Below are 24,975 nucleotides of genomic sequence, written 5' to 3'. Positions count from 1 at the left end.
AGAACCATTATCTATCTACCCGCAGATTTATCAATTTATAAATATATTCGTCTATCGATCTACCAAATTTATCTATTCATCTATCAATCTACTGATATAATATTTAATCGATCTTTCAATGTAACGATTTCCCAATCTATCTATTTATCAGATCTATTGAACTATCGATCAGTTTGTCAATGCCTCAATCGATTAATTAATCTATAGATATGCAGATTCTTGTATTTATCTATTCTATAATTAATCGATATTTCGATGTATGGATGCCCCGTTATATTATTCAATCAATACAATATTAATCGATTAATTATTCGATATATCAAATTATCAACAAATAGATCTATTCATTAATCTATATATCAATACATCGATCCGTTGATTTAACGATTTATCAATTCATTGATCTGTCGATTCGCTCATAAATGCATCAATTAATCTATCAGTCTATTGATATATCGATTCTTGTATCTATTGATTTATTAATTAATCGATATATCGGTCTATGGACGTATAGATCTATCTAAAGAAATAGAAATGATGTCTCCGTAACATAAGATAATGGACAAATCGTTTTACCAAATCCTTGATCTATCGATCAGTTACTTCAATGCCTCAATCGATTTATCAGTCTAACGATATATCGATTCTTGTATCTATCGATTTATCAGCCTATATATATTTTAGTTAATCGTTATCTCAATGTATCGATTTCACCTTTTGATATATTAATGCATCTAAATGTTCTTGATTTTAGGTCTCTTCTGTTTCAAAATCAGTTCTTTTTGAAAGAAAGATGATTTTTGACGTTTCGACTTTTCTTTAAGTCTTTATCAAAATATATTTAGAACTGATTTTGAAACAGAAGAGACCTAAAATCAAGAACATTTAGATGCTTTAATATATCTTTTTATATACATATGGATATATAGATTTATCGATTTTTCAATTTTCCGATCTGTCGATTATTCAATTTATTGAAATATAGATCAATTATTGCATCAATCGATCTGTCAGTCAATCGATAAGCAGATTCTTCTATTTTTAGATGTATTAAACGATCAATTCATCGATATATCAAATTATCGATATATGTAACAATTCATCGATTTTTTAATTCATTGATATTCAATCATTTGATCTACCATCTACCATCCATCCATGAATATTTCGATTTACTAATCTATCGATTTATATATCAGTTCATCAATGCATCAATAGATTTATCAGTTTATGGATTCTTCTGTTTATCGATATACCAATCGATTGATCTATCATATTATCTATGAATCGATTTATTAATATATCAATATTTAATAAACAAAATATTCTAATGTTTTTGTTTAATTGGCTTAACTTAACCCCTACCATCTCTGGGACTGAACTTTCCCATGAAGTTCGATTAATACTCATTTTGGTAAATTCATTCGTTTAGACGTTCGATGGTTTTTAAAAAATTGAATGTATTCACCATAAAATATTTTGTCTATAATGATAGTACCGATATTGTTTACTAATTATTGACTCCCATTTTGTGTACTTATAAATTTCAATGATTTTTGTGATAACGGCCACTGTCAGAATGAAAAGTCGAATTCTTTTTGGTGACATCAGTAAAATTTCGGCGTTTCTGATTCTAAACGAGAACGATTATTGACGAAACTTATACAATAATTTTAAGCATGTTAACGATGATATCTATCAAATAATTGTGACATTTTTGTCATCATTACCATCTGTGTCCATCGCTTTGAATTTGTCTGATAACGTTATTAAATTTTGGTTTCCTCCCAAACGGACATTGAAAAAAGTTACTATTTAACATGGATGACAACAATTGGAATATAACTAGATGCACAGCAAGTGTAAGTTTGATTCTTATCGAATAAATATTTATTAATTATTAGATACTAAAGAGCGTAAAATTTTGAGGAACTATGCGCATAAATATGCACAAAAAAATAACGATATGTACTTAAAATAAGGAAGAAAATACAAATTTTTTATTAAAAAAAAAAAACAAAATTTATTTACATTTAGTCAGAAAGCTACAAATACTTACAAATGAGGAATTTGTAGATTATTTTAATATAACTCAAACAATCAACTTATATTATAATTTAAGACAAGGTGTTTTTTCCTGAAATTTTGCCTTTTACGAGGGTTACCTCAACCACTTCTTCAGGTGTGGTAAAACATTGACCTCGTAATTTATTTATGATCTGCGTGTATAATGAGAAATCATCGAGTGCCAAACGGCAGATGACCCATCAATTCGATATTTTGACTGCCCGAAAAAGTTTTTGTTAGAACTGATGCGGAGAGTTCGCATTGTCGTGGTGGAGAATGATTCGTCTTCTGCGATTGGTTTCCCTGAAAAGCTTTTGTTGGATTTGGCTCGTTTCAAAAAACCTTTACAGACGATTGTTCTTTAGTTTAGGCTTCATATCCATACATTCATGATTCGTAGCTTGTAAAGATTTTCGAAGCTCAGCTATTGAATTTGCATCAATCGATACTAGTTTTTTTTGAACGATTGTCAAATTATGCGGTATCCAACGCGAACGAATCTTTTTTACAGCCAAATGCCCATACAATATTGAATGGAACTAATGCTTCAATTTCACGGTATGCTACATGACGATTTTGCAATATCACATCAGAATATCAATTTACGCATAGCACATATGCTTTCTGGTACAGCAGCCGATTTGGGAAATTAATCCTGTAGCCAAGTAGTCAACTAGTAGGCAACCTGCTGTTAGTTTACTCCATGTTATAGCATTAGTATGACAATACGTTCTGAATAAGTTCTCCATTAAAAGTGTCAAACTATATTTACATCGGCGTTGCCATATCTCAGAACTCTCGTATCTGACGATATATTTTTGTAATTCGAAAAGCTCTTTTCAACAGCTACCGTGGTAACTTGAGCATACTGAAATTGACTCAAATTTGAAAATTCTATACCTACATCAATTTCAATGTTTCCATTCGTAATTTTTCTAGTTGGTTTTGAAGCCGCTGTTTTTAGTCGAATTTCAAGGAAAAATTAGACTATTACGGTAGGCATGACTAGAAGAAAAATGGGGAGCACATCATTTTTCCCATGTTTTGAGACCTCCTGAACACGATTATGATGGTTTTTCGAATGTCTGAAGTTTATATATATATCTAAATATATCTGGTTAAGCTACAATTCTTATTTTCGTCTCTCGAGCAATTGCTATTGGTCCGATTTGGTTCAAAATTAGCATACATGGCTTTTTTGGCGGCGGATTGATGTTATTAGAGTTTGGTTGAAAACAAATGAATATTTCGAGGGGTCGCAGTGCAAAAAAAGTGGTTTTTGACCTTTGCTCACCTCTGCAGGTCAAACGAAAAGCGACTAAAAAATGAAATTTCACATGTAGGTTCAATTAGTTGCGAGATGATTTCCTGTCTAAGGTCGAAACTTTCCATCTCCACCCTTCTCCATTTTATGGTCATTTTTGTTATATTTTCTTATTTTTTGGCCAGAAAAAGTTTAACTAGAGGGTTCGAACTTCGCATGCAAGTAGGGGTGATGTTGAAGAATTGTATTTCTCAAGTTCAAAGTTTTCTTCTTCAGTTCTTCTAGCACAAAACGCCCGAAATCATTTTGATCGTTGTAATTGTTGAACTGGACCGCCTCCTATGTATGATTGTTGCTAGGGTGATTTTTTTTACTTCTTATTTTCGAAATTTCTTGTCATTATGACAATTTTTTCTTTGTTGTCAATGGAATTGAACAAGAGGGTTCAAGACCACCGGGTCTATTGAAATTATGAATTTTCATTCGAGAGAGAGAGAGTTAACTTGTGAAATGAAAAGTTATTGAGGAATAGCAAATTTTCCATATAAAGAAATAAGATTGAGAATTGATATCATTTCCAAGAAATTCATTTTATGGAAAGATTTGTTTGTGTATTAGTTAAATTCTTCATTCGACGAAAAACTCGACTTTCGTGATGGAGCTCTGCTGCTCACGGCTTTTTTATTATTTCTAAAACGGTTGAATATTTTTTATTTATTGAATTACAATTTTAACAGATTCTGCTGAAGATATTTCTTATTTTTCTAAATTGTTTACAGATTTATTACAAAACTGTAATAGATTTTTGATAAAGGACAGTTGATCAATATTTTGTGCTTTTGCAATTGCAATATTGTCTTCAGCATTAAACTCTAAAATAGTTTCCCGTAAAGGATTTTTGTCAAATACTTTGTTAACACTATTAATTAATACATTTAGCGTTAACCATGTAAGTTATGCGCGTACTCAAAAACATGTAAAATTGTTTTATTACTTTTGTTTTTCAAATTATATTTCAGTTTCAATTTGAAATTAATTATTTTATAGAATATTTTTTGTATATATGTATAGAGAGTGAAAAGAAGCGATTCCTCTAGAAATACATCGGTTCGGACTCGACATCCCAGATTAAATTCTTTAAATATGACTAGAAGTCCAACATACATCGACGAAGTTACTTTAAATGCGATGATAACTACGGGAATGATGGAGGCACTAGGACCATTACATTTCACACAGGTTAGTTCTGATTATCTATTTTTTGAATAATATGCTCAAATTTTTATTTATAAAAAATGTTCATACTCTGCGTTCGAAAAATATACAGTGTGGAGAAGTTGACTTTCAGAAAACTTAGTATCCAAAAGCTATATTAGTTAATTAGGCAAAAGGGTCGGTTATTGAGACTTTTTCATTTCTGAGTGCAACCAAAATTAAGGAGGAATTTAGTTAATTCTTTTATTTTATGTTAATATTTCAATTTTCCAGTTTAGAGTTCCAAATAGACAGCTAGTGAGTGAAACCAATTCAGCAGACGCGATTGAAGTGGATTATAGAGTAGGATGGATGCCAAAAAATATGAAGTTGTCGAGTGATAAGAAAGAGGTAACGCTTTACTGGTATTGATCCTTTTGATACGCCCTTGATTCTTGATATAACGGATCAAGTAATTAGACGCAATATTTTAAGCGAGCTTCAAATTAGTTTAGTAAATACTCTAGATCTGACACCAGCGCTTTACGGTGGTTTCCAGAACTTAAACAAATTATATATAAGGTGTTTATTTAATAATCATACGAAAAGAAAGTCTTGATATTCGAATTATTCTATGATTTGAACACAACTTTCAGTAAGCTCTTGATAAAAACATTTTTGGGGCTCAGATACATTTGCAGCGTCTTCTTTGAATTCAAGTTTTTTCCCACGAAATATGTAATTTATAAAGAAGAAGTCCCCCGAAGATCCGGCTTTTGAGGTTAAGGAAGGCGGACATTTTCGGCTTCTAAAACTAATATACACAACAAATATTATTAAAAGCATATAAACTATTGTTTTTGTAACGATAGGGTTGTCAACGGTATCAGTCTCTAAATTTGGCTGGTTTTTTAATTATTCTGGATCTGAAGGCCGGTTTCTTCACTTTTTAATAAAGTGCCAAATAATTATTAGTCACAAAACTTTAGTAGGAACTTTTAATTGTCTAATAAATGTTTATAGTTTCTTCACCCTACTTGGTTTAAATCTGAACTAACTAATAAGTATTTGTCACATTGTTTACTGTTGGTAACACTATGAAAGATGCCTATATAGCAATCGTCCATGTATTGAATAAGGAAAGAAATAAGCGAAAAAACGTTGTTCTATTGACGGTTTCCTATGATTTCTGTTTGTGACAACGATCAGTGCGTAATTATTTTGTGTTTTGTTAAGGCTAATGTTGAAGTTGTCACGAGTTGGAGAAAGCTTGTTCTGAAATTTTCTGGATTTCAATCAATTCTTCATTAAACAAACCTTCTATCCATATTATATATTTAATTATTTGTATGATGAATATTTCTAACAATGAACTATTCAAATTTAGGTATAATAAACAAACAAACCAATTTTTGATGTTTACTAAAGGTTAAGTTTCTACTAAACTCTTTAATTGACACTTGTGACTGCCTAATAACTTATTTGGCAAATAACTCGATTTACTCGGAGGTTTACTTTATTAGAAGGTGAAGACACCGAATTTTTGATTCTTCAGTAAATAATAGTTGGTTAGAGACTTTATTAGGAAGTGAAGAAACCCGGCCTGATTGTGTTAAGTTCGTCCAAGTCCAAAGGAGGTAACTGATGTTGAAGTCTTAAACCCTGTTCAGATTGGTTGATATTAATTACTATTTGAGGCAATAGAGTCGGCTAACTGCCTATTTCTATCGTTTCTTTATCGATTTTCTGTATTTTATCTGTTAATTTTGCAGGATGTGGGTGTACATGTAATATGTATGTGATTTTGTCGTTGAAAATGAAGGTAGATACTTTAATGAGGTTTTCAAAGATTGGTATCGAAGTTAAATTTAATTTGACAGGATTTTGATTTTCTTCAAGGTTTTCGTATAATATTTCTAGGAGTCTCAATAAATCTTTCGCTTTTATTATACTTGGGTGCATCATACCCGCTATTGCAAAAGAAATGAAATTTTCTACATCTTGTAATATCGAATTACATTAAATATGAAATTAAAATTACGTACATATTCAGTACTTGATTAAGAACTGCTTTAATGAAAATATTACTGTTATTATACTGATTTCGAATAAATGAACTTATGATATAAGTTTTGTTTTCCAAAAGTTTTTCATTTTTGTTTATTTGTTGAATAGTTGAATTAAAATCTTGAATTAAAGATATAGCTACAGTATTTTGTGTTTTGATCGTTTGTGATAAGGGATTTTGATTTTGTTGAAGTTCTTTAATAAGTCTCTCGTAACGTTCGCATTCATTAGTATCTAAATTCCGATAATTGCTTTAAAAATTGATCCAAGCCCATTTACTAATCCACTTTTTGTTTTCAGATGATGAGGTAATAACTCAATTTAATTTCTTTACGATAAATATAATATAAAATTAACTGTATTTAAATTATTCGGGAGTTCTTCTATTTTTATTTTATTACTTTTAATTAAATCGATTGTTTTTAGAGTTGTATACTTTGATTTTTGAAATTCGATGTTCAAAAAGTTGAGATCGTAATAGTACAAAATCGAATGATAATATTGAATTAGTTTTGCGCTGCCGAGTTTAACTGGTAGAAGGCCGGGGTTATCTTGAATATTCCGTAGTTTCTTGAACTTCGAGAATTCCCGCTAATAAAATGAATAGTGCTACTTTAATCATGCCTCCTGTACTACAATGAACAGCTAATCCTCGTAGAAACTAGGTGGTGTGAGTCCTAATTCTCGGATTTGGATTAACTAGAACGGTTGAAAGATTCCACAAAATCTTAAATTTTCACTCTCACAGGCCGATTTTTTATGACTAACGAGATTCGATTGTCTCGGTAAATCGTTAAAACGAATATCGGACGTTCAATATGCACGACCCGAACAATCCTACTGACTGCGCCAAATATGTAATTGATAAAGGAGAAGTCAAATGTTTGTTCGGTACAACAGCGTTACAGTTATAGCTTAGACTGACTTTTGCAAAAGAAAAATTGTCTTTTATATTATATTAATTTAATGACGTTAGCAAGTTATTTACAATGGCATCATTTTTTCTTAGTAGTTGTATAGGATGGAGAAGACATAATTCACTCAAGAATGGTTAGAGTTTAATATCACAAAGATAGCATCGCGATTTTGTAAGTCTGGGAGAGCGCGCTTACGTATTTCGTAAAGAAATTTATGAATTCTCGTTGATCTAATTAGGATAATCAGATATTTTGATCGAATTTTTGTATTGCCGTCGGTCTTTAAGAAATATACAACAGTTAATTTGCAAAATTAATTTTAATAACAGTTTTAATATCTGAAACAGTTTTTGAACTTGTGTTTGTTTGATAATTAATCAATATATGAATACATAATTTTTCGACGTTTGTCGACAAATAAAATTGTCTAATTGAGCAACCAAGCGAACCATCTGATGCCCATTTAAAAATGGTCGCCGTGGGATAAACAAATGCTTTTGTGAAGTTATTTGTTGCTACTTAAAGTACGAAATTTTTTCCTGGAAGCGAGAATCAGCTGTTTTTTTTTCAACTATGAAGTGTTGTGCTTCGAGTCTTGCAACCCTAAAAAGTACTCACTCATCTTTTATAAACTTTAAAAAAAAACTAAGTTGTCCTATATTAATTGTTAACTTCATTTGTAGTAATCTTTACTATGATACCTTATCTTATTATTTTATGTCATTGTCGGGTATATATTTTGTGTCAGTATTTTAGTAGTTTTTAGTTTATTAAAGCCTTCATTCTCGAGGTTGTTTATTACAATACGAGATCTGGTTATTGAATAACGAGACTGGTTACGAAAAAGGGTTTTAGTATGAAAAATATTCTACATTTGAATGCTCCCCTTCAATATATTCCCCTCCCCTTGGCACATACCTTTCCATACGTTTTTTTCATTGATCGAAGCACTGCTGGAAGTCTTCTTTGGTGATGGCCTTTAGGAGCTCTGCTGTTTTTTGCTTTACCGCTTCCATCAACTCAAATCCAGTCCCTTTCAAAGCAGATCTTTTTCTAACCTTCCAAGGAAATCTGAGCAAACCCGTTGACGCAAGAGCTTTTGGTTAGGAGTCAGATTTTTTGGCGTCAACTTCGCACAGACTTTTGTCATGTGTAATTCCTCGTGTAACATTTTTCTAACCGTTTCTTTATCGGCGTTTACAACCTCTAAATACCATAAAACAAAACAGTTCTCACTACCGATAAAAAATCAATAAAAGTTAACACGGGTACCTACATACGAGAAACTAGATTGTTTACCCCACGGCCGTTATTTTGACTTAGATTAGATATTTTCATAGATTGCCTAATGGCATGAACGACAAAATTTTTCCCAAATACGACCAATGACATTAAATTTTTCGAAATTAAAGGTTTCAGTTGACAGCTGGACGTCAATCAAATATAGATTATCAAATTAAACGTGTTGTTCATTGAATATTTCAGATAAACGAAGAAGGAACTAAATTTAAATGTATTGATAAAGATCTACTGGCTGAATTTTTACGCGACGAACAACCCCCGAAAAAAGATCCGAGATTTTTGTTACCGAAATTAATAATGGCCGAAGGGGAATCACCAAAAGATAAAAATATCGCCGATCAAAGACAAGAATCGATCATGCAATGGTAAGCGACTTTGTTCTTCTTCTTTAAAAACGAAAAATTCAAATTACCGATGATTTTAAGGTTCGATCGGACCGTGGAGAGCGAATTGAAACGTCGAAAAGATATATCGTCAAACGAAAATATACCGTCAGGTTTGACGGATACGATTATGCCGGCTAAGGAATTAAATTTTCAAAAATCGGTTGTGGAAAAAATGGCGGAAGCGTCTGCTAGTCGTATAGAAACGATATCGCAGATGTCGATGATACCGGATACGGAATTGCAAGACGTTGTCGATAAATATGCTAAAGCGGAGGCTATGTGTACATTTGCAGGAGCCGTAAAGGCAGCCGAAGCGGCTGCAGAGGGTAATTTATCTTAATATTATCAAAAAATCTTACCCAAAACAATACACATCGTTAGGATTCTTGATTTATTAAAAAAAAAATAGAGTTTTCGTAATGTAGAGATTGTTAAGGGCATTAAATAATGGCAAGTAGAATGCAATCAAACTATTCTGAGGATTAATTAGGGATGAAAGATTAAATCAATTTATTTTCGAAATTTTGAGCCCTACTTTGAGACTCTCAAGTCGTTAGGAATGCTACTTGGTATAAAGGTAAAGTGTCAATTCTCTTATAGAACACTCTTTTTTAAGAAAAAAATGCACTGTTGAAAAAATCCAGTAACGCGAAATTCGCTTTCTATAACAGTAGTTTTGAGATTAGGAAAAAATCACAAGGAACCTTTTTTGTAGGAAATTCTTTGAACTGCATTTTTGATTTCTTCACTTTTTTCGAAATTCGGCATAGATTCCGAGTTATTTGGAAAATTCTAAATTTTGAAAATTTAAACAAAAATATATCGCTTAACGGCCAAAATTTTGATGTATAACTTTTACTGTATCGATGAAGCACCATCAGAACTACCTAAATGCAGAAAATCAGCGACATAACTAAGTTTCGTGGGTTTTGGTTCTAATCGGGTTGTACTCACTGGACTAATAATAATCATGGACACCAAATCACAATTCAATGCACCCTATTGTATAAAATCCATTGTCATGATATCTGTTACGTATTTATCTCAAATTTCTTGTAATTAACAAACAATTTGCTTTCAAGCCGCTCCCCCCGAACTTGCCGAAGAAGCAGCATTGGCCAGTGCCAGAATATATCAAAGTGAAATGAATGGAAATGAGATTAGTGAGCAAATCCAAGGTATTAGACCGATGCAAGTGATCGGGTATATCGGTGTAACCAAACCGAAATATCCAGTTAGGCCCGAAAAAAAATAACACTCATCGTATTCTCTATAGTTTTTTTTTTTTCTAAATATTACAATAAATATTTATTAATTTGATTTTTTCTTTTTAAAAAGTCAATTGCAAGTGGATAAGTTTATTTTAATGAACTGGTTTGTTAATAATACTAGGCAACATTGAAATTTACTCGAGCCAAATCTGTTGTGTATTTTATCGGTAGCGTATCAAAAGGTAACATCAGCTCTTATCATCCATCTCTAAAATCGTTTCAATATTATTTCTTCACCAAATTGTCACTTTTCCCTTAAATTCTGTAAGTAGTTCAGAGTTATCATGAATTACACCCCCCACATCAAAATCTATGATCAAATTAAAATAGATCTTCTTCAAGCAGCATTTGACGCTAATTTCAAAAATTCGCTTTTTTCTGCCACGTCTGGTTAGCTCGCAAATCTTTTAGCCCCAAGTACATTCTTTCCATGACATCGCTATATTCCTGATCTAATGAAATATTTTCTAATCACTTACGAAACGTCTTAGTGGAAACTTCTTATTGATTCCTCTCAAAGAAATTTAAAAAGAGTTCTTCTACATAATGGCAATAAATACGCCTCCATTCCAGTTGTCCATTACGTTCACTTGGAGGAAACATATGAAAATGTAGGAACCATATTGGGCAACATCAAATATGGGGAGCACCAAATAGCTTCTGTGTGGCGATTTCAAAATGCTGGTAGGTCAACAACTGGGTTGTGAATTGGACAGTAGAGCTCGTGACAAACACCGGAAACAAAAATTGTTGCCTAAACGGTAAAATGTTGTACCTGCATGAACCTTTGATTTTGCTACCACCGCTGCACATAAAGCTCGCGGATTGTTGAAGCAACTTGTGATCGCGTTATCAAAAGAAGGCGCCTGCTTAAAAAAATTGATAATTTCCCCGCATAACCTCAAAAAAAAATCAAGACGGGAATGTTCGTGGATCCACAAATTCGAATTTTGATGGAAGACGCAAATTATGAAAAAAGTATGAAACAGAAAGAAAAAATAGCTTGGGTGAGCTTTTAAAAAAAGTTGTGCGCGGTTCTCCGGGTAAAATAGATAATACAGATCCTGAGTACAAAAACTTAGGAGGAACAATGTTATGCCATCATAGAAATCTCGGATGCAATATGAGCGTGAAAGTGCACTTCCTACACTCCCGCCGTGACTATTTTTCTGAGAATGTAAGACATAAAAGAAAAGAAAAAACGGTGCATAGGTAGGTGGAATAAAAATATGATAGCTGACTTTGTTGGAATTTCTGAAACCGTTGGTCATATTCATACTGAACACACTGTTTACAATAAGACTACACCAACAGTCACAATTACACTGTCTGACGCGCGTTTCGATAACGAAGTTTTCGTCTTCAGAGACAGTTCACCCGAAACGTCGTCAGACAGTGTAATTGCGAATGTTGATGTAGTAGTAGTGTAAACAGTATGTTCAGTATGATGGTTGCCTACTCCTGAAATTTCAAGAGATATTGTCAAGACAGCCAAGAGATGTGTGGGTAATCCAAAAAACGAAATTTCCAAAGCTAAAATAAACTGCCTTAACTTTACTATCTTATCTAGCGAAGACGCTAGACCTAGCAGATAATGCGGTGTGCAGGTTTTGTTGCACAGAGGACGAAACCTCTATCCACATTCTCTCGAAGTGTGAAATACTAAGGAACCCAAGAGCACTACACCTGGGTGCGTATGAAATAGAAGACGAAGATCTCTGGCAATTAAAGTCTACCTACATTTTAGACTTTTTAAAAGAAATGGGATTGATGGGTCAGCTATAAACCCTGGATTCACCAGTTTTGCAGCAAGAAAGGGGGACACAACGGATATATAGGGTTTAAATCGCCAAAATTTGAAAAAAATTAGGATTTTTTTGTGGTTTTTTCAATTTTTGATATTAGGTTATGTGCTCGAGGTCGCAAACGGTTTTTCAATACAATCTGTTGCTATATTTTTACGCTAAAATAAAAAAACAGACCATATACAAACGAAGACCACAGCTAGACTACATCGCAATCGAAAGAATAGTCTTTAGGCTAAACAATTGACAGTGGTTAACCTTTGTCGCATGCGTATTTTTTAATAGCCACACCTCGTGAATGAATTTTCCAGTGAAATTTCGGGGTCTCGAACCTTGGACATCTATCAAAATACCAGTAAAGAATGTAGACTAGTGGAAGTGCAAACTTTTTTGACTGTACAATAGATTTGCTTTGTTTTCAGTTGTACTATCAATTTCTTCTGTATAATATAATGATAATTTTTGAGAACGCAAGTTACTTTTATGTTTTCTCCATTTTATCCGAGGGTGCCTATTAGTTAATGATAGTTTATAGGTTTTATAAATGAAAACAAAGCGAATCATTTGTGATTTTATTCAAATTGAATCAATTTTCTGTTTGAATACGCATTGGAGTGTTACGAACTCACTCGCGAAATGAGTCTTTAGACCGGCCCTATCCGGGAATTAAGATTCTTTATAAATGGTGGAAGCGCCTTTGATGTGTCCTTTCAGAAGTTTTTATTATAGCGGGCGGGTTATTTACAGTATTTCTTCTAAATAATTTATAGGAAAGTCTATTTATTTATTTCTTTTTTTTGTGTTCTAGATCTTTGTAGAATTCTATTTATGGCATATAAATAAGTTTATGTAGCGCAGTAAGCTTCAGTTTTAAATAAATAGTCGAAGTGAAAACAACGAATTAGTGAAAGTAATCGCAGAAATTGTTTAAGTGAATTATTATAAGTTAAGTGTATTGTATAGTATGTAAATAAATTGAGAACGTAAGAGACAGTGTTTGTTAATTCACCCTATGAAATGGAGGAGTGTAAATAATTACGAAAAACGTTACAGGAGTATTGAGGGGTGCAAATAGGAAATTTGACATATTTTTCTGCTAAAACTATGCGTTCTCCAAGAGCACGGTATTATTTTCGAATTTTTGAGGGGTGCAAATTATTTCATAGTCTTTTTCTGGTAGTACAAATAAAAAAGAAGCTAACCATGTGTGATTTGTTTTATATTAATCAATCTTTTGTCAAGGTCTTTGTCTTTTCAATGTTATTGAAAACTTTATACGTCAAAAAAATCACTTTTTATTACGTAATATTATACAGTATCATATTTTATTATAAGTAGTTTTGATTATATCGGCTAATTTTTCACCAATCATGTAGCAAACGCCATTAATATGACTAGAAGTGGAGAGAGGAATAACACTTGCATCGGCCACTCTCAATTTTTTTATCCCGTAGACTTTTAACTCGTTGTCAACCACATCACCTTGTTTCGGATTCGGTCCCATTTTGCAAGTACCAACCGGGTGATTGTTGTGTGAAACTAAATATCTACTAGCACATTTCCAGTACTCTCTGCTCATGAATATCCATTTGTTGCACTGTTTAAGCGGTTTAAGCTCTAATTTCGCGTTAATACGCTTAAACGGCTCTTGTTTAGTCAAATTTAATGCTAATTCGATACCGAGGTAAACGCTTTCTAGATCGTATCCTTCGGGATCCGATAAAATATTCGGATCTATAATAGGGTATTCTAAAGGATCGGAACTTTTTAATCGAATCGTACCTAAGGATTTAGTACGTAAAGGAGTTACGTGCATTATAAAAGAATTCGAACCGTCAATTCCTTTAGTAACATATTTTATATCTTCTTTCATTCTAACGTAAGTATCCATGGCTTCTATTGTTATATTCGTGTCTGATATACTTATTTCTATATCAGGATAATTTTCAATCGGTTCTAAGTGTGTTTGGTAATATCCGACAGCTTGTGACGAAAGGGCTTCCGCTAAATAATCAGTACCTTTATATAAATAGTTTACAACGGCTTCTCTTAAATTTGAAACTGGCTCTGTGTAATTGGTGGAGAAAGTTAAACCATACACTTGAAGGTGGTCAGAGAAAGAGTTTCCTACTGCTAGATCCTGTACCACTGGAATATCTGTAAAAAAGTGACACTAAATATTGTTAGGTTAGTACACTAAATATGGTAGGTACTTGCATGGTTTGAGAGAAAATAGTTTTGAATAGTTTATATACAACTATTATTATAATTTGTTTTTTAATTCTTTGATCAATATTTATAGAGAAAAAAATACTTGAAAATTCAAAAATTATGTAGGTAGTTTAAACATTTCAGTAAAACCGCCATATTGCGTGACTTCATAGGTATAAAATAAACACTGAACATATGAGAATTATTATTAAACTTTGATTAATCTGAAAAATGGTATATAAGTCGTGTTTTGTGCCAGGATCTAAAAACACCACGACTAAAACACCTGATGTTTTTTTATGATGCCAGAAATTCAAATATGCTACAAAAAAAAATGGTTTGAAAGTGATAATGCGAGATGTAATTATTTTCAAAATTAACTTTTTCAATATTTCTTAGTAAATAATTTTATTTTTTAACGTGACTATGTAATAATGTAAGAATTTAACCTATAAAAAGTTTATTCACTTTAGTCTTATATATAGAAAAATATTTTATTTATACGTAACTAATAAATAAAAACTGCTTTATAACAGCACACACTACGTTGTCGGCAACGATAAATTCGTGATCATCAAGCAGACAACTGCTCAATGTTTTCATTAACTTATGACGTCAAAGCTCAAAACTAATAAGAATCGTTTTCTTTTGTAGTTAAAAAATTGAAATTTTTGCTATTTTCAATCAAATATTTTGTTATTATTTTCTCAATTTTAATTATACATTTCACGTTTTAACATTATTTCATATCAAGGGCTCATAAAATGAACAAAAAATAAATACTTTTTAAAAAGGCAAGTTAATAAATTAAACAGGTCAACATGAATTTTGACTTTTATGTATGTATGTAGATGTAGATATTGGAGTGTCATGTACACTGCGACCCATTGTGTCCACCTTGCTTTCGGCGATACTGGGGAACCCAGTGTTTATAGCTAATCTGTTAATCCCACTCCTTATAGAAAGTCCAAAATGTGGGATGGCTGTAGGTGCCAGAGATCTTCGTCTTCTAGTTCATACGCTCCCAGGTGTAGTTTAGTAGTGTTCCACACTTCTAGAAAATGTGGATAGAAGTTTCGTCCTCTGTGCAAGTAGATCTGCACTTAGTATGATAAATTAAGCTGATCTTCTTTGGTTATAGTGTCCCAGGAGAGTCTTTGCCTGTGTCCGTCCTTGTAGGTTGTCCCAATAATTGGTTTGGCTCCTATCTACCTTCTTTTCAAATGCTTTTTCTATTGTTCTGTAGCTGATACCACAGAAGGGTTCAGGTCTCATGAAGGGCTTGTCTCTCCCCGCCTTAGCGTCCCGAAATCTGTTACAGGGTAACTCTATTCGTCTTCCTTAGCTCGTTTTATAGGTAATTCCAAACGAGTTTAGGTTTTATAATATTGGAGCTTAAAACTCTAACGACTACTTGGCTATCGGACAGGAGATGATCTCCTGTTTGCTATAGTTCCACTCTAGATTAAACTGAGTATATTTTTCAATTTCATAAATTTCTGCTTGAAAAATGCATGGTGTGTTGCCCAGACTTCCAGCGTGTTTAGTTCTAGAAACGTACATTTCTACTTTAGATTTGTCTGCTGCTTCAGATTCGTCCGTATACCTTATACACTATTACAATTTCTTTCATGTTCATCAGAGCTTTGTCTCACTGAAGTCAAAATGTATTCCCCATAATATTTTTGTAGTAATAGCGTTCGAAGTCCATCATGTGTTGATGTTGCTCTGAATACGTCCCTATGCTGTTTCTAAATTATATCTGAAAATTCCAGCTTTAACTTTGCTCCTGAGAACTTCGGAAAGTTTTTCAAAAATATCTTTCATCTAGCTTCTTCACGAATTGTTTCATAAGATCTAAATTGATGTGTAAAGGCAGCATTAATACATTTTCAGGTTCAGTAATAGATTTGCATTTAACGTATTGCTTCCCAATACAAAATTCAGCCACATTGAGAATCCTCAAGATCTCCAACTGCCACTTAAGCTCTTTATATTTCAAAGCTCCTGGTGGAACTTTTACACTTCCATATGTTTCTTCCAGATGTATAGAATAAACGAGTAAAAGAGATGGAAATTTATTTGTTTTGCTTTCAAGCTTTTCGTGGAGCAGTCAATAAATGAACGTCACTTTCTGGGAATACAGGGCATCCTAATTGCTTCAAACAAACCTCGTATGTCGTTACAAACAAACTTCATCTTCTTTGGTAAATAACGTAGAAAACGTTTCACGTTGACTTCGTCGGTCTGTTATTTTGGCATCAATGAGCAAATTCCAATACTTCAAACAGAAACCCAAAAGCTCTGCCTTACTCTTAATCAAATTCAAATCTTTAATTAAGTCATTGAAGTCTTCTGACGTAAGAAAATGAGTTTTTCGTGGTTCCTGTACAGTACAAATTCTTCTTCCTAGATGTTTTTACTTGAACTCTAAGATAGCTTGATGAGACAATTTTTTGGTGGAATTATTATCAGGATATTCGATGGGTTTTATATTTTTGCTTTTACACCTTTTACCCGTACAGTTCTTGGAGGTACTTGACCCATGAAGGAGCCCATTGACTTCTTTTGTTTGATCCTTTGTCATTCGTCATATCAATTTCTGGAGGCCATTGGGCTGAAGGAGTATCGGCCGACCCAGAAAAAGGTGGGGAGAAATCTTGAAGCAGGATGGGAGACAGGGATGTCGAAGATAAAACAGGCGACTACGCCTAATGCACGGAAGAAAAAGACCTTTGAACATAGTATTCAAAATAAGCTGCGTAATCTTTACAAAGTTGTTCACACACATTTAAATGAAATTTTATATCTCTTTACGGAGATAGCTCACGCTTGAAGATACCCACAGCACCGAAAGAAGATGGTCTGTATCACTCTTCTTTTGCAGATAAAAATAAACTGCTTTCAAGTTTAGTCATGATTTTTTCATGTAAAAAGCAATCACAAGAGGGTAAACCCTATTACACTAGACTAGTTCCAGCAGCTTGTAGATATTGATTTTGAATTTCTGTAGTTTAATAGCCTTGTTTATGAAAACAAAAGGCTTGTACTTCTCCAAAGGAAGGAGTTCCGATAAATTTACGTTCTGAGCGTCTGCAGTCTGTAATCATGATGCGATACAATATTTATTAGAGTGATTTCTCGTATTCTCTTAGAGATAGTAAAATTGAGTCTACTGAAAAGTTTAACTGCCTTGTTTATGAAAAAAAGTTTGCACTTCTCCAAAGGAAAGCGTTCCGATAAATTAAAGAAAATCGCATTCCATATTGTGCTGTCACTCAATAGCAAGACTGTAAGAGTTACATTTTTTGTTATTTGGCAACAATATGAATGAAATACATAATAAATCAAAATGGGTACTTACTATGTTCTTGTAAATGCTTCTTGGGTCCGATTCCGGATAACATAAGTAATTGTGGGCTATTGATAGTTCCTCCACAAACTATAACTTCTTTTCTCGCTATAGCTTCATACAAAATTCCTTTATTTAAAAATAAAACTCCTTTAGCTTCTCTATCTTTGATTAAAATTTTAGTTACCAAGCTATTGGTCAAAACTTTCAAGTTACGTCTATACATTACGGGCCTTAGAAAAGCAGTACCACTATCCTGTCTCCTACCGCATTTAGTATTTATTTGAAAAGCCATTACACCTGTTTGATTTTTTCCATTCACATCTCTTATTGGATATCCCATCGCCTCGCTTGCTTCTAAAAATATCTACAAAAAAGAAGATCCTAGACTAGTCAACGCATAAAAGAGCATCCTGTAGATTGGAAACTTGCTGGAGTTCAACTCATACCATAAAATCGAAAAATTACGGCTCCCAACATCTAACGTCCGATCGCTTTAGTCCCAGCCATTGCCAAGATTTTGGAGAAAGTTATTAACCAGCAAATCTTTAGTCTGTTAACATCATTAGCGACTATCAATACGGCTTTCGTAGACATAGATCAATCAGGGATCTCCTGGTCTACGTCGCCAACATATCAAAAGCTTCCGACAGAGGATCGTCCCGTTTGTCATTCTCACTTATCGACTGGCTTAGTAGCTTCCCCAAAGACCTATCCATCTAGGTCATTTTGATGGTCACATCTCAGAAAGGTTTAAGGTCAACGCTGGTGTTGATGCATCTTTACACCAACTCTCTTCTGTACTAGTCAGATCAAATTAGCTAAAGCAGCTTCACTGAAATTCGGAATCAACAGCTTCTAATTCCTCTATAAGGCCCAGATTCGTTCATAAATTGAGTCTAGCTCGCACATTTTGAGCTCGGTTCCCAAGTATACTCTGAGGATACTTTACAAAAGAAAGCAATTCGATTTATAAGCGATCCAGAGTTGACCAGAAACTTTGACAGCTTAGAGCAGAGAACAAAGGTCGTTGACCTGACTCTGTTTTACCAATACCATGCTCTTCCGAGCTGTCTAATAAAATCCCACTTAGAGCAATATTTCCAGACACACTCGACAGACAGACGTGGTTTATGAACACCGAGTTCGCTTGTAGACGCCTAGAGAGTTAATTTATGGGACTCCTTTCTTTGGAGAAGTGCAAACCTGTGGAATCAACTCTCTCGAACACTACAACCTACAGAAATTCAAGATCAATATCCATACGGCAGGCACCACTAGAACTATTCGAGTGTATTAAGGCATGCTTTTTACATAGGAAAATCCCTCAAGATGGTAACTCTATACAAGTGCCGAGGGAACAGTTATAGAGGACCACTTGGATTAGAGCTTTTCTTACCGGAAAAGGTAAGAAAAGTTCAACTAGAGGCAGCGCAAATACACTTATTTTACGACGACAAGGTTGTACAGCTAACCAGTAACGAAAAGATAAGAACTGTAGGAATCTCCTGAAGAGCTAGGGGCTGGGGAGGAAGAAAAAAGTCTGGAATGCAATGAAAACCTGTCGGACTTTTTCTGATGGTAGTTGCTTAACGGAACGAGCTTTCGCTTGAGCGTGTGTGTTTATAAATGAAAATATCAAGAAATTGAATATTTATTTAAAACGTAGAAATACTTTCCACAACTGGATAACAACGAGACATGATTTCCTACCTGAGAATGTCTAGTTCTAGGCATAGGGTGTTCCACGTTCAAAACACCCCTATAACCGTGGTATTCTTCTTCAACTGGAGCTGTTGGATCTGTAGGGTTGAAGTTTTCCGATTTCAAAAAGTAAGGAAGAACGTCTTTATAACACCAATTTTTGTTACCTAACGCACACCACTTATCGAAATCGTGTCTGTTACCTTTTGTATAAATTAAGGCGTTTATTAAAGACGTCCCTCCAACTCCTTTACCTCTAATATGGGGACAACGAGATTCTTTAAAACCTACAAAAATTTATTTAGTTCAAAGATTGCCTCAATGCTTTGTATTTACATTATTTTCTTCACTTTGTTTCGTTATTTGTTTGTTTGTGAGTGAATCCGGAATATCGCGACACAATTTTGATTTGAATCACCTCAAATTCTGTTCAAACTTACTTTTAGTTGGATACCACAAATGTATGGAGTGAGTCATATTTTCAACGTGGACCACTGCGGGTCAAAGAGAAAGAAAATCTAGACTAGTTAAGCATAATTAGAAACTTTTCTGTTAAATATAAAAAATGTTAACAGATAAAAGTTATCTTTATTCTAATCTTTGTTATGTTCAGATGCATCAGTAGTAACTTTGCCTAAAAGTTATGAGGGTTGTACCAAAAGTAAGGTTCCCAATGAACAACAGCCTCGAGGAAACGCGATAAGGAAAATCAGACAACGTTGCTGAGCGATGTGGTTCCCCCATTCTCGAGTCCGCCCGTCTGCAATTCGGTCGCTGCTCAATGTTCACTCTCGTCAAGTGGGAGGTTCGTGCAGTAATACGGATTCGCCACACAAGGAAGGTACTGCTCGTGGAGATTCATCGGCAATTGACTGAGTTTTATAGTGAGTAAAAGATGTAGTGGTTTTGCTAAGGGTCGTAGGAAGTTCACGATTGAGAAAGGAGTGAAAGTCCGCCGGTTTTTGATGCGATTGTCCAGAAGCTGCTCAAAGATAGAAGGGTGAATGTCTGTAAATTTGTTGAACGTATTATTAAAGCTTCCCATGGGCTAGACTAACAGAGGCAGCAAGAAGCAACGCCTTGACTTTACTCGGAAGTTTTTCAAGAGGGTACAAACGAGGAAAAGTATATTCCACTCTCGAAACAAAACAACAATCTCGTAAATGGCTTCCATTTGGTTCACCGTCACCAAAGAACTTCAAATGATCGTATTCAGTACTCAGATAGATAATATTAAAGATTGACTAGCCTCCATTGAGCAATCCAGAATCGCCAGAGAGGACGACTGACGGAGAAGGAAATACTTTTTCACGACTACGCTCGATTCCACTTCCTAGGTGAACTGTTATGTCCCATTCCCCGTACAGCTCGGTTTTGCTTCCAATAATTATCACCTCTTATCCAAGCTAAAAGAATATTTGGCGTGAGACTTTTTCGACCTAGGAATATAAAAGCTGCAGCACCGTCTTCAAAAGTGTGTCAAAAAAAATGGACACCTTATTGCCGCACCAAGCATGTTGATTCGCAATGTCGGTAGACCGGCGTGGAGTAAGAGGTGGTTGCTGATGAGCATAGTACAATCGATACTTTTGTATGGCAAAGAGGTATGGGTAGAAGTAAGAATTGCACAGGAGAAAAGGACTCGCATGATAGAAGAATGGCGAAATTCGTCGATGTCATTGTCGTCTATTATCTCCTAAGCTACGTCTAATCGCTCTACAATATAAGTCACTCTTTACAATTGTGGGATTTAACCGTAGTGAAATTCCTTACTTTTGTCATGGGAATGGGTATTTTGAGCGCTTATTTAAAACTTTTCTTTGTATATCAGTTATAACTATTCCTTGAATTTGCCGACTTTCTAATTATGTTTTTAACAGTAATTCAGTTACTATTATGACTAGAATCATTCTGTTTAATAACGATAAAATATACATACAATAATTTAATATATTGACTACTGACGTATTGGAAGAAAATAATATAAAAAAAAACATTTCTATATGTTATTTCATACCTAAACAACTGTTTTTTTGCGGAATGCTGTAATAGCCCCAATTATATTCACTATTGATCGTAGCTTTATAAGCCATGGCGGTAATTTCAGTAACATTATTTCCAAATTCACCAGCTTCGAGTACCAAAACCTTCCAATCCAATATTTCTGATAATCGGCTCGCTACAACCGATCCGGTTGATCCAGATCCAACAACTATGAAATCGAATACGCCATAAACTGTAATAATAAATTTATTATAAAGAATGGAGATAAACTAATTCGGTGACCGATATTTTGCAGAAATAGAACTGATTTTATAAATTTTATGCCCTGTTAGAAGTTTCACAACAATTTTGGTTTTGCGTATCAGATCGAATGTTGCAATATAAGCTATTTCACTTATATATGAAGGGGCGAATACCTCTACTAATTTAATCGGTCATATGAAAGGCAACATTAGTTATATTTATTAATATGTAACATCAGTTGAAATTCTTCTAAATTACCATTTATAGACGCGTCAGTGATAAGTCTCAAATTGAGTGTTGTTATACAATTTCTGACTAAAGAAGGACTAACGCCAAACCAAAACAAAAACAGAATGGAGGCTGTTTACTGTTGACTTGTGTCCTCCATCGATTGAAAATTGGTCTAAGTTGTTTGGCTGGGGATGAGAATTATTAGAAGGAAGGTCTTGACGGTGACTAGCATTAAATTGGTGGAAGAGATTGTTATAAGAAAAAGACGGCTAAAGGCGCGGCAAAATCAGTCGATGTGTGGATGATAAAGTTGCAGTCCAAATTACTTCTTTTTCCAAGGCTTTTGTACACTAATGTGGCTTCATGGAGATTGAATACCCACTATATAGCACGGATATGACCCCGTTCGACTATTATTTGCTTGCAAAGCTGAAGACCGGATTAGAGGGTTAAAGATTTCACATCTATGAGAGTAAACAGTGGACATTATGACTGCATCATATTTGGAAGCTTTAGTCAGGTGTTTCGTAAAGTGGGTAGAACTACATTTACGTTTTCAAAAAACTTCTCTTTAAAAATAAATTGGAGAGACATAACTTACTCTCATATTTATCTTTACGATGATTATTATGATTAAATTTATGAGTTTTCTCGTACTGCAGCAATAAGAAGGCAATCTGGATTTCAATTACGTTGTATGAGAAAACGAATAATTGTACCGAAATAATAAGTATTTGTATACCAAGGACTGAAGTGTTACTTTATTGGACGAGTCTGAAAATTGCGAGACGAGTCCAACAAAGCAGTATTTCACCCGCGGCGTACACAACATTTTTTAAACGAAGCATAAGAATGTAACAATAATTCTATTATATTTTCTCTGGTTAAAATTTTTGATTTTTTTTCAGTGTACCCCTTGTTTTGTTTCTTCAGGAAATTGTTTTATTGCGAGAGTACTTTTAATCATCGAGAATGTAGACCATAAAGTAGAACTTTTCCAGATTTTAGATTTTTTTGAAAAATTAGCGAGCATTACGTTTTCCTTTGGGTTTTTCGCCTTTTTCTGGTGACACCACTTCATAAACTGTTTTTCGTACCTTGCACGAGATTTATCCGGCAACGAATTAAGAACCGCCGCATTGCTTTCTTCGGTGAGATCAGGTGGCGAGTAACTCTTCATCGCTGATGTTTTATTTTTCATCATCATTCATTTTATTTATTAATTTAGACAAAACTTCGGATAGAACAAATAATTTCAGAAAATTAAAAATTTAAGGTTATGCAAAATCATCGAAATGAAACTGTCAACTGTCAACATTGAAGTGGCTAGAGTCACATTTACGGAAATTAAAGTTGTCTACTCCAGAGCGCCCCGAAAGTGTTTTGCAGTACGGAACTGACACTTTCACTACACTCAAAACGCAACTTTCGGTATGTAAATGAATACAGAACGAACAATTTTCAGATGGCGTCGTCTAAAAACAATAAATCATTTTTTTAGGAAGTTTTATAAACTTTCATTCTATAAAAATAGTTTTCTTTCAAAGTATTTAGATAATTGATTAATCAGATAATGATTTCTCCTATTTTAAACTCAAACTTTCTTTACTTTTCGTCAACAACTTTCTGGTAAACAATTTTTTATTATCATGGAAATATTTGCCAATCTCTGCTACAAATATTTGTCGGGAAATTTTCATTTCCCTATCTTATCTTTTTTCAAATTAACTTATTGTTAGACAAAAATATTATTACTTTATTTGTATATCATATATCATTTGCTATTAAACATATTTATTTACGATTAACTTCAATATGTTGGAATTTCTGGAACCGTTGGCGATATTCATACTGAATACTCTATTTATAACACCACTACACCAACACTCACAATTACACTGTGTGATTCGCGTTTCGATAACCACGTTATCGTCTTCAGAGCCTGAAGGTGAACAGTTCACCTTCAGTCTCCGAAGACGGTAAGTTGGTTATCGAAACGCGCGTCAGACAGTGTAATTGTGAGTGTTGGTGTAACAGTGTATTCAGTATTTCAATATGCTGTAAATAAAAATGATCATACCTTTCGGTGGTCCAGATTTAAGAGCTTCGTAATTTCGCGAACTATCCAGATGTTCATATTTTCTTGAAGTTTCTAATGTTTCTGTTATCAATTTTACATAATCTTGAACAATGTCTTCGTCATATAGCCCAAACGTGCTTGTAAATAAGAGTAAGGATAGTACAATAACTTGTAGCATCTTATTGTTATTGAAAGTAAAACATTAGCTGCTGTTCAAATACTTAATGCAATACAATGAAAATTACTAATACATATTTAAACAATGAACGATAAAACATTTTTTAAAACATTAAATTTTAATAAATTTCGATAACGAAAATTTTTATTTCGAAACAATACCAAGCGGTTCTCGAAATTGTAAATCTATGTCTATTATTTTATATTCATTAATTGGAATTATGAAAGGCTCAGGAGTTGACTTTGAAATATTAATGGAAGTTACTGTTCTGAGAAATGGTAAATTTTCTTTTAGAATCATGTTTCATGATATGACAAATTTCTATCCTCACAAAAAGAATTTGAGTCGTATAAATAAAAAGTCCAAAGCATATAGATCTAGCTGGTAAGGATCAATTTGTATCATCTACTACTTTATAGAAATTGTTTAACGATATTTACAATACAGGCGACCGTCAATACAGTATTTTTGAAATGACTGTGAAGAATAAATGGATGTATTTTCCAAAATTTTATTGTTATAATCTCAGATGGCGTCTTTACCGATAAATGCATCCCATGCGCTGAGGAATTCTCAGGTTTTCCAATCGGATTCTTCAACTGTACGATGTCGTTCTCCGAACACTTTACTTTTCAGGAATCCCCCACAAGAAAAAATCACATGGTTTGAGGACGGGTGAACGGGGAAGCCAATGAATCG

General features: G+C 33.7%; 2 protein-coding genes across 2 annotated transcripts; one reads left to right on the top strand and one right to left on the bottom strand.

Annotated features, from left to right (window-relative positions):
* Positions 1 to 1,566: 1,566 nt before the first annotated feature.
* On the top strand, positions 1,567 to 10,517 carry LOC130897378 (uncharacterized). Its single transcript, XM_057806206.1, has 6 exons — positions 1,567 to 1,862; positions 4,403 to 4,570; positions 4,820 to 4,936; positions 8,995 to 9,176; positions 9,237 to 9,523; positions 10,280 to 10,517. Exons 1-6 carry the CDS (start codon positions 1,821 to 1,823, stop codon positions 10,450 to 10,452), a joined length of 969 nt encoding a protein of 322 aa, XP_057662189.1. The 5' UTR covers positions 1,567 to 1,820; the 3' UTR covers positions 10,453 to 10,517.
* Positions 10,518 to 13,544: 3,027 nt separating this feature from the next.
* On the bottom strand, positions 13,545 to 24,369 carry LOC130897376 (glucose dehydrogenase [FAD, quinone]-like). Its single transcript, XM_057806205.1, has 5 exons — positions 24,099 to 24,369; positions 21,558 to 21,776; positions 19,550 to 19,827; positions 17,849 to 18,203; positions 13,545 to 14,430 (listed from the first exon to the last, which is right to left on the bottom strand). Exons 1-5 carry the CDS (start codon positions 24,274 to 24,276, stop codon positions 13,592 to 13,594), a joined length of 1,869 nt encoding a protein of 622 aa, XP_057662188.1. The 5' UTR covers positions 24,277 to 24,369; the 3' UTR covers positions 13,545 to 13,591.
* Between the last annotated feature and the right edge of the window lie 606 nt (positions 24,370 to 24,975).

This window comes from Diorhabda carinulata, chromosome 8, assembly GCF_026250575.1.
Source record: "Diorhabda carinulata isolate Delta chromosome 8, icDioCari1.1, whole genome shotgun sequence".
NCBI lineage: Eukaryota > Metazoa > Arthropoda > Insecta > Coleoptera > Chrysomelidae > Diorhabda > Diorhabda carinulata.
This window is presented reverse-complemented; position numbering and strand designations above follow the sequence as displayed.

Excerpts from the sequence above, each read along its gene's own strand:
- LOC130897378 (XM_057806206.1), top strand. The coding sequence starts at position 1,821 with ATGGATGACAACAATTGGAATATAACTAGATGCACAGCAAGT. Across the intron at positions 4,571-4,819 it reads GACCATTACATTTCACACAG|TTTAGAGTTCCAAATAGACA; the intron begins GTTAGTTCTGAT and ends TCAATTTTCCAG. Across the intron at positions 9,177-9,236 it reads CAAGAATCGATCATGCAATG|GTTCGATCGGACCGTGGAGA; the intron begins GTAAGCGACTTT and ends GATGATTTTAAG.
- LOC130897376 (XM_057806205.1), bottom strand. The coding sequence starts at position 24,276 with ATGCTACAAGTTATTGTACTATCCTTACTCTTATTTACAAGCACGTTT. Across the intron at positions 21,777-24,098 it reads TAAATCTGGACCACCGAAAG|TTTATGGCGTATTCGATTTC; the intron begins GTATGATCATTT and ends TTATTATTACAG. Across the intron at positions 18,204-19,549 it reads CTAGAACTAGACATTCTCAG|ATATTTTTAGAAGCAAGCGA; the intron begins GTAGGAAATCAT and ends TCTTTTTTGTAG.